The sequence below is a fragment of the Schistocerca piceifrons genome, chromosome 1, assembly GCF_021461385.2.
Source record: "Schistocerca piceifrons isolate TAMUIC-IGC-003096 chromosome 1, iqSchPice1.1, whole genome shotgun sequence".
NCBI classification, from domain to species: domain Eukaryota; kingdom Metazoa; phylum Arthropoda; class Insecta; order Orthoptera; family Acrididae; genus Schistocerca; species Schistocerca piceifrons.
The window spans coordinates 1,076,816,927-1,076,827,024 of NC_060138.1; the positions used below are offsets into that span (position 1 = coordinate 1,076,816,927).

General features: G+C 40.3%; 1 protein-coding gene across 1 annotated transcript; it reads right to left on the reverse strand.

The window, feature by feature from the left end:
• Positions 1 to 450: 450 nt before the first annotated feature.
• Positions 451 to 3,045, reverse strand: LOC124777787. The gene is made up of 3 exons (XM_047253299.1): positions 2,647 to 3,045; positions 2,365 to 2,572; positions 451 to 839 (listed from the first exon to the last, which is right to left on the reverse strand). The coding sequence occupies exons 1-3, from the start codon at positions 3,043 to 3,045 to the stop codon at positions 451 to 453; spliced, it is 996 nt and encodes a 331-aa protein (XP_047109255.1).
• Positions 3,046 to 10,098: the final 7,053 nt, after the last annotated feature.

Here is a 10,098-nt window from a genome sequence, read left to right on the forward strand (position 1 = left end):
CCTCTTAGGTCAATGCTATTTCATGTCTCATTGGCAAAGGGAAAGAGGTATCAGCATATTGATTGCGGCAATCACGTTCAGAAGTGAGACCACCCCAAAATGAAGGAAGAACTATGAATTATTTCGTAAGTCCCATGAAACTTCACACACATTTGAACATTTTTGAATTACTTCCAGGTGTGACACAAACGGAACTAGGAAAAGAATGAGTGGAGGAATAAGGAGTTTCTGAAGTTTGGGAAATCAGGAAACTAAGTTTTAAAGCTCAACCATAAAATTTTATTTGCTTTTTATACACTATTCTCTTTAATAAACATTAAATTAGCATTTAATTTTACTTTTTATAAGAAGCACTCTTATTTAAGTTAGTGTCATTAAGCACTAACTCAACATTAACAACTTTACTATCAGAATGATTAAAACTAATCAGAGCAGTTACAGCATTTAATGTTATTCCTTAGATTGTTCCGCTTTGGAAGACAGACTCTCTGGAACCGGCGGACTGGTGAGTTGTTTCTTCACGGTTTCGGCGGCAGCGGCGGCGGACTCTAGGGCCGCGACAACGGTGGTAGCTAACGCAGAAGCTGCTGATGGCTCGGAGGACGAGTGCGAAGACTGTTGTTCCGCCTGTCTTGCTGGCGAAGTTGATTTGGATGAAGCGAGAGAGGGAGTCTGGTCCAGATATGCTCCGATGAGAGGCAGTCTGGACAACACCCAGACGGTGGCGCCGACGGAGAACAGGGTTACATTCGTGGCGACATGCAGAGCTTTTCTCGTCAGTGTGCGAGCGTTGATCTGCGGTGGTTCCGTCACTGATGTTTGCTCCTGTACCTGTGGAGCTGTAGAAGACATTTGTTAATGAGGATTAATCCGTAAATGTAAGACACTACAAGTTTGTAAGTAGAGAATCTTATCGCTAGGAAGCGAGTCAAACGGTGTGCTATCTGGTAGGTACACGTTTAACTTTGAAATTAATTGAAGATCAAAATTGAGAAGTCTCTCGCATTCACATTTAATGACATTTTAATTAATACAGTCAGTAATGCCCGACTAAATCCTGCTAGGGGAGTTCAGTTCCCTGCATTGCGAAGTCGTGCAAAGACTTCGTTAATTATAATTAATGGTTGCGATCATGGTGACAACTAAGTCAACAATACACTAATATCAATTTATATTATATTTTTCAAAATACAGATAAAACTTCGTTAAATATCAGACGGCACTACAATGGCGGCCTACCGCTAGACGAAATAAAACGAGAGAGAGAGAGAGAGAGAGAGAGAGAGAGAGAGAGAGAGAGAGAGAGAGAGAGAGAGAGAGATCCATCAAAGCATTGTCTGATCTTCATGGCCTATGTTACGGAGATTATACCTTTTTGGGTTTTGTTAATTACATCTATATTTGTGTTTGATGATACGTTCTTTACTATTTGTTACACGTCGCGCACACATACAGTCTTGAAATAATATATAATCCACACGTTTCCATAACAAACGTTACTTTCTTTTTTTCAAAATATCAATATGTGACGTACCGTCACACGTTTCAATGTTATTTCTGCGGTTTTAAGCAGGCACCTATCTTAATTGTGGGCATAAACTACTGGATTTCGTACTTAACGAAGTTCGCTGTATTAAGCTCACCAGGAAAATTACATTCACCTTTGAGCAATTAAAGTTACTAGAAACTAATTTCAGGGAGCTTTGTAAATTTTAAATTTACGTACTGCTCTACTGTGATCTGTAGACAGTAATGTAAGTGAAGTTTGGCTTTGTCAGCCATTTGTGCTGGTTATATGTCAGCCAACAGACTGAAGAATCAGAGGAAAACGTATAGGCAAGACGTTAACGGGCGGTAATTAGAGTCTCAAAATTTCGTACCGCAGTTTAATTTTGCGGCGTTGTTAACGCGAACTCCAAGACAAAGACCACGGGATTTTGAAAATGTGTCAAGAATGCAGTCAGACAACATGCAAATTCCGAAAGTCTGACAGTTACGTCGCAGTCTAAGAGTGCGACATGGTTCTGGAATTTGTCCTTTGAAGTTGACTTTATGGGATTGTTCCTGAAAATCCCGTCAGGAATAATTCACGTAACGACAGGCTTTAAGACAATTTCACATAATACGAGCCAAAGGAATTAAGTCTCGAGATGGTAATGTTAATGGTTAACTTCTCGGCAGTCGAAACTAGCAATTTTATCTCTCAAATCTGAGGTATCTTTAGTTTTTAACTATGAAATCTATATTCCATTAAGTGGCGAATTCATCGGTGTTTAAAGTACGGAATGAAGGAATTTCTCAAAGTTTTCCTAGAGAACTAAATCTAGGAAATGACTTAGGATTTATTGACCTACTCGTCTTTACCTTGTACTCCTTTAGATTTAGAATCTTCAATGTATTTTTCCATTTCTTCCATCCACTTATCCAAAGTGACCACCAGCTTCCTGTACATCTGGACGACGCTTCTTGTCGCGTTACGCGTCCGCGTCTTGCCGTTGTTTACCATAAATTCAATTTTATCAACGACGGGAGAAATTAGGTCACTGAATGCTAACTTCACAGCCTCTGATACCTGCAACAACATCACTGCTCAGCATTTATCTTTACTTTGCTGGCAACAAGTGGTAGGAATGGGTGTCGTGTTACCTTAGTAGGTGGCTGCCTGACCACTGGTAGCTTCTTTTGCATTTCTTCCGCCAGCTCGCTGGCTGCTAGGTCAGCTATACGTATGGCAGGGTATAACGTAGACAGAACCTTCTTCGACCTCTCACGGAGAGCGCATACGGACTTCTCAGCAAGATTGAAGCTCCAGCTGAAGATTCGATTAGAATCTTTCAGCGACCCGTAGAATTCTTCAGCCTTCTTAACGGTTGTGGTAATTATAGGCCACTCTTTCAGAATGTGAACCGTTTTCAGCCCATTTGCACCCGCATCATGATGCTGAGTAGAAGCCGCTTCAGATTCCGTTCCATCTTCTGGCCTGAAGCTTCTAGAAACAGAAGGCTGAGGTTCTGACTGTACTTCGAGATCAGTTTTTTGGGCCATAGCTTCTGCAAAAAAAAAAAAGTTTCATTAATGCGGTAAAGGTTTTAAGGCTAAAATTTAGAATCACATGTGCACAGAGTAGTTTCAATGTTAAGACTCTTTTGAAAGTCTAGCGCTATGTGCTATTTAGTAAACAACGGCAAACTTTTTTGCCACGAAGAACGGCGGAAAGATCTGCGAAATCCGCTTCTTTTTCTACGACTGTATCCCCTCGCACTGAGCAAACATTGAAGGAATGACTGAACAAAAATATAATTCGAGGACGGCAAGAAAATACCTTACTACCTACTAAAACTGAAAGAAGTTGTTGCACGCCACTTACAATTAATCTACACTGGTGCGAAGCTGACAAATCTCTGAACGTTGACAAATGAAGAGGAAGAGACGTTAACATTTTATGTTAAGGTTCAGTCAGAAGCAAGGAACTTATTTTAACGTAAGTTTGACACAACATTCCACTATTTCCGTCAATAATGGATGCATGTATGAAGTTTAGCAGTAACAAAACTAACACCGTTATTAGAGTTTGTTTAGTAAGTACTGTAGAGGAGCAGTTAATGTTTGCTTTATACTATCTACAGTACCGAACTGTTAGAACTCTGAAGATAGGTTCCAATACCCTATTAAGAACTTCCAGAAGATCTGTTTCGTTATTAGACCGTTCGTGATGTTTAGAATCTAGTTAAAGATAAAGATACGAGTAATTCAATCAGATTTGTTTTCTGCCGCAACAAATTGTTAGAACAGAAATCTGGTTAAATCAATGCATTTATAGTTCAGAAGAGTACCAACCCATCTTAGAATGATAATATTGAACCCGTCTATCATTACAATTAATCACCACCCACAGATGACGTACTATATTGATCTATAACTACATACACAGACTTACCACTGCTTCTTAGCGGACTGTCTGAATTACAACGCCAAACTGCTTAGGTACCATCAGCGGACGTCGGAATATATCGGAGGGCAGTGTGATTCACAAAAACAGCACCAGAGGGCATTGGTGGTTTTGGATTACGTTCTATCCTTACGCTTTATCGCTGTGACAGAAGTTTAAACATTTGAAAATGAACATTTTCTTCTAGTGGTTTTGCTACCAATAACAATTTTTCCCTGCAAATAGCTATATTTACAAGATAGGCACTTCTAAAGGCACCTATACACACATAACAACCGACCGACCGATAAACTGGGCATGTGTACGCGATTTCACCGACCGACCGACGAACTTCGTGCACACCCAACAAACTGTGGCTTGTGTAGCGCTGTCGCGCCAACCGCCAGAGTAAGGTTCCGTTTTCTGTCACTCAAAAATGGTTCAAATGGCTCTGAGCACTATGCGACTTAACTTCTGGGGTCATCAGTCGCCTAGAAATTAGAACTAATTAAACCTAACTAACCTAAGGACATCACACACATCCATGCCCGAGGCAGGATTCGAACCTGCGACCGTAGCAGCAGCGCGGTTCCGGACTGAGGTGCCTAGAGCCGCTCGGTCACAGCGAATCCTGCCTCGGGCATGGATGTGTGTGATGTCGTTAGGTTTAAGTGGTTCTAAGTTTAGGGGACTGATGACCTCCGATGTTAAGTCCCATAGTGCTTCGAGCCATTTGAACCATTTTGTTGTTGTACTTATTAGATGATGTGCGCCACCACAATGTGCAGTTTTACTTGTTCGAATCTGAAACGACTCTCTTAACGCGCAGGTTATTTTTATGCTATTTGTATAAATAAATTATTACGTTTACATGAATTTGCTTTGTTTTATTTATTTTCATTCGCATGATGTGTTTCCTCAGTCTACTGTAAATCACGTCGTGGGGATACAACAGTACCGAATGGCTTCAAATCGTAATGTAACTAACAGCCTTCCTCGCGGCTTATAGCATCTTCCATTACTATTTTTTTCCGTTAAGAATGGTTTGATGATATTCAGCACCGCCGAAAGCCATGATTCGTCCATTCTTAGACAATTACGAAGAACATCGGCTACCAATTGTTTTAAACAGCGACTTCTTTGCCTCTTAGGTCTTGTTACTTCTAAAACAGACAAGCAAAACTCCCGTTTTTGTTTCTGTGTAAAAGTAAAGGACTTCCGTAAGACATAAAAACAATGAATTTGAAGATAAGCAAATCACAACAATAGGGCGGTGCTGTAATGACTTCAGTGCAGGCGGTCGGGACGTGTGTAGACTGCCACGAAATTGGACGGTCGGTCGGTCGCCCGATAAGTTGGTATGTGTGTCGAGGTCTTTAAGTTCTTCCGCTATACGTCAAGAGGGCGCATCAGTTGGGCAGGCTCGATTTCCAGATGGACCTGCAGTCCAGAGCGGCTCGCGAGGTAGATATGTGCTCCCAGTGATGACCGCAGCGCCATGTTGTAGGGTAAATAGCAGTTGCGTTTGTCTCCAGGCATCATGATGTGCTACCTCGTTGCCCTTGATTTGCACAGCATTGATTTTACGTAAAAGTTTCAAAAGTGCTATACGCCTTTGCTAAAGTTAAAATATATGCATGGTTTTCTGTGTGGTTGATACTCAAATATGCAGCCATATCAAGGAAAATAACTATTATAATTGGCGAATGTTTGTACTTAAAATGTTAGCGGAATTAGCTTGGAACCGGCTGAAGGGGAGACTTAAGTTCGTCGACATAGTATAATTTTAACCACGGTTGTTATGGCAGGCGTCAGCATAAAATGTCAGATTTTCGTCTTTGCTTTTTCAACATTTGGATGGAGTTACGCGTCATGTATGTTTCACATCCCGATGAAGTAGGTTCAGTTAAATGTGAAGCTAAAATATTTTAAAGTTGTTAAGCCGCATCATGGTCATCTTCTCTTCTGTCGCAATCGACGTTCCAACCACTCTGCTGGGATCTTCAGGATCTTCTAGTGTTCATATAACCTATAAAAATCTCTTTTTACTAATTAGATGAACACCAGAAGATACCAGCAGAGTGGCTGAAACGTAGATTGCGCCACAAGAAATTGAAGAGAAACGTGACGCAACTAAGCAGCTTAGAATATTTTATCTTCAATGACAACCTTTAATTACCTTGCCATACAGGGTTACGAATATTGAGGATATAGAAAGTGCTCGCAGAACTAGAGTATTCTGACACGCCGGAAACCTTAAGATTTCTTTTACAGTTTATGAAATGGGGCAGGGCAGCTGTTAAGCAGGTTCATGCCTACGTTTTAACGTCAGTGGACCGCAGCGGGAAGATAATGGTGTCAGTGTGTGGTTGTCCAAAATATTAAAAGCTCTAGTAATGTTTTATTCAATAATACTCCAGATTCTTCAGCCTGTTAACGGATGTGGTTCACGACTTCAGAAATTGAGAAGTACTACTTCTCATCGTGCCGCGTTCGACTTTTACTGTCGATGAAAGTGCCTTGAGGGCACCATAAGTCTGAAGTATCTCCTTCATTGGCGTAACTCGGCATGAATTGCATGTTCCGCCCCGTAACGTGGATTGACGTGGCCATTGCTGCATATATTCTAAAGTGTCCCCTCTACATCATCTACGTAGATACTCTGCAAATCACATTTAAGTGCCTGGCAGAGGGTTCATCGAATCACCTTCACAATTCTATATTACAATCTTGCACAGCATGAGGAAAGAATGAACTATCTTTCCGTACGAGCTCTGATTTCCCTTATTTTATCTTGGTGATCGTTCCTTCCTATGTAAGTCGGTGTCAACAAAATATTTTCGCATTCGGAGTAGAAAGTTGGTGATTGGAATTTCGTGAGAAGATTCCGTCGCAACGAAAAACTCCTCTTTTAATGACGTCCATCCCAAATCCTGTATCATTTCTGACTCTTCCATATTTCGCCATAATACAAAACGTGATACCTTTCTTTGAACTTTTTCGAAGTACTCCGTCAATCCTATCTGGTAAGGATCCCACACCGCGCAGCAGTATTCTAATAGGACGGACAAGCGTAGTGTAGGCCATCTCCTTACGTCTTTTACATTTTCTAAGTGTCCTGCCAATAAAGCGCAACATTTGGTTAGCCTTCCCCACAACATTGTGTGTTCCTTTCAATTTGTTGTTCGTAATTGTAATACCTAGGTATTCAGTTGTATGTACGGCTTTTAGATTGGACTGATTTATCGCGTAACCGAAGTTTGAGTTCCATTTAGCACTCACGTGGATGACCTTACACTTTTCGTTATTTAGGGTGAACTGCCATCTATCGCACCATTCTGATATTTCTTCTAAATCGGTTTGCAGTTTGTTTTGATCTTCTGATGACTTTAGTCGATAAACGACAGCGTCATCTGCAAACAACCGAAGATGGCTGCTCAGATAGTCTCCCAAATCGTTTATATAGATAAGGAACAGCAAAGGGCCTATAACACTACTTTGGGGAACGCCAGAAATCACTTCTATTTTATTCGATGACTTTCCGTCAGTTACTACGAACTGTGACCTCTGACAGGAAATCACAAATCCATTCACATAACTGAGAGGATATTCCATAAGCACGCAATTTCACTACGAGCCGCTTGTCTGATAGTGTCAAAAGCCTTCCGGAAATCTAGAAATACGGAATCCATCTGAAATCCCATGTCAATAGCACTCAGCACTTCATGTGAATAAAGAGCTGGTTGTTTAACAGGAACGATGTTTTCTAAACCCATGTTGACTGTATATCAGTAGACAGTTTTCTTCGAGGTAATTCATTATGTTCAAACACAACATATATTCTAAAATCCTGCTGCATATCGACGTTAACGATATGGGCCTGTAATTTAGTGGATTACTCCTAGTACCTTTCTTGAATATTGGTGTGACCTGTGCAACTTTCCAGTGTTTGGGTACGGATCTTTCGTTGAGCGAACGGTTGTATAAGTATGGAGCTGATGCATCAGCATACTCCGAAAGGAACCTAATTGGTATAGTCTGGACCAGAAGACTTGCTTTTATTAAGTGATTTAAGTTGCATCACTACTCCCAGGATATTTACTTCTACGTTACTAATGTTGGCAGCTGTTCTAGATTCGAATTCTGGAATATTTACTTCGTCTTTTGTGAAGGCATTTCGGAAGTGTGTTTAGTAACTCTACTTTGGCAGCACTGCCTTCGATAGTATCTCCATTGCTATCGTGCAGAGAAGGCATTGTTTCTTGCCGCTAACATACTTCACATACGACCAGAATCTCTTTGGATTTTCTGCCAGTTTTCGAGACAATTTCGTTGTAGAAACTTAAAAGCATCTCGCATTGAAGTTCGCGCTAAATTTCGAGTTTCTGCAAAATATTGCCAATCTTAGGTATTTTGCGTCTGTTTAAATTTGGCATGTTTCGTTGTTTCTGCAACAGTGTTCTAACCTGTTTTGTGTACGGAGGAGGATCTGCTCCGTCGTTTATTAATTTGGTATAAATCTTTAAATTTCTGCCGATACGGTTTCTTTGAATTTAAGCCACATCTGGTCTACACTTATATTATTAATTTGGAATGAGTGGAGATTCTCTCAGGAAGATGCCAACTGAATTATCTGCTTTTTTGAATAGGTATATTTTTCGCATATTTTTTCGAGGATTTAGGGATTACAATATTTAATCTTGCTACTACAGCCCTGTGTTCACTAATCGCTGAATCGGTTATTGATGCTCGTTATTAAATCAGGATTATTTGTTGCTATGAAGTCAAGTGTTTTCACAACCGTTTACTATTTCCATGGGCTCATGAACTGCTCGAAATAATTTCCAGAGAATGCGTTTAGCATAGTTTCGGATGATATTTTATGCGTACCTCCGGACTTAAACATGTATTTTCGACAACATTTCGAGGGTAAATTGGTCACCAACTATTATCGTATGAGTAGGGTACGTGCTTGAAATCACTCAGATTTTCTTTGAGCCTTTCAGCAACTGTATCATCTGAATTGGGAGATCGGTAAAAGGCTCCTATTTTATTCCCGTTGTCAACAATAACCTCTGCCGATACTCATAGGCAGTATCTACTTAAATTTTGTGACAAGATAAATTACTTCTGACAGCAACACACACGCCACCGCCAACCGTGTTTAGCCTATCCTTTCGGAACACCGTTAGGTTCTCAGCAAAAATTTCGATCTCGGCTTATTTCCGGCTTTAGCCAACTTTCAGTGCCTACGACGATTTGAGCATCAGTGCTTTTTGTTAGCGCTTGTAGCTCTGATACTTTCCCAACGCAGCTACGAAAATTTAAAACTGTTATACCAATGGCTCCTGTATCTACGTTTATACTGTGTTCAGCCCTCTTCTAACAATAGCGAGCCAGTATGGAGCGTAAATGGTGTCACACTGCCGTTTGTTGGTATCGTGTTCATCTCCACCTCAAGGGTTACTTAAGTGAATTAGTATGTATGAAATCAGTATTTAAATATTGTAAATTATTTGTTTTATGTGGAAGAAATCATGAAAGTTGAGATTTGTGTAATTAGCGGATTTTTCATTTCTCATTTATAGCAACTTTTATATCAATCTATCATAAATTTAAACCACAGTACTCCAGAAGACTATTATAGCTTCTGCATTTCGTGTTAATGGAATTCGTGGTAAACGCGTATTCACAAGGCTTTGCAATATGAAGTGCATCCAACAAATAATTAGACCATCCTTGATAGTTCCACCTCAAACCAATAAAGCTAGAGTACTGACATGCCTTTTACGAAAACATTTTACTTGAGGAAACATATTTCAAAATCGACACTAACTTGAGCCATAGATCTAAAACGCCTGCTGTGGTTACCCATCGCCCATCGAACCTGCTCGCAAACTGTTACGTGTTTTTAGCCGACACCGGGAAGTTGCACCGATTGGTTGAAAACTGTCAAGCTAACACGAAATAGTCATTTAAAAAAAGTCAAGTCCAAATCAATGACACAACGCTGCGAAAACCCACTTGTAAGTTTGAGAAATGTTTTCCAAATTATTTCTGTTTCATGTATGTATCCAAAAGGTTTATTTACTTAGCGTCCCGCAACCTTCTTCTGATTAGAGCAACCAAAACCAGACAACGTTATCAGACTTTATGAATACCTCCTTGCC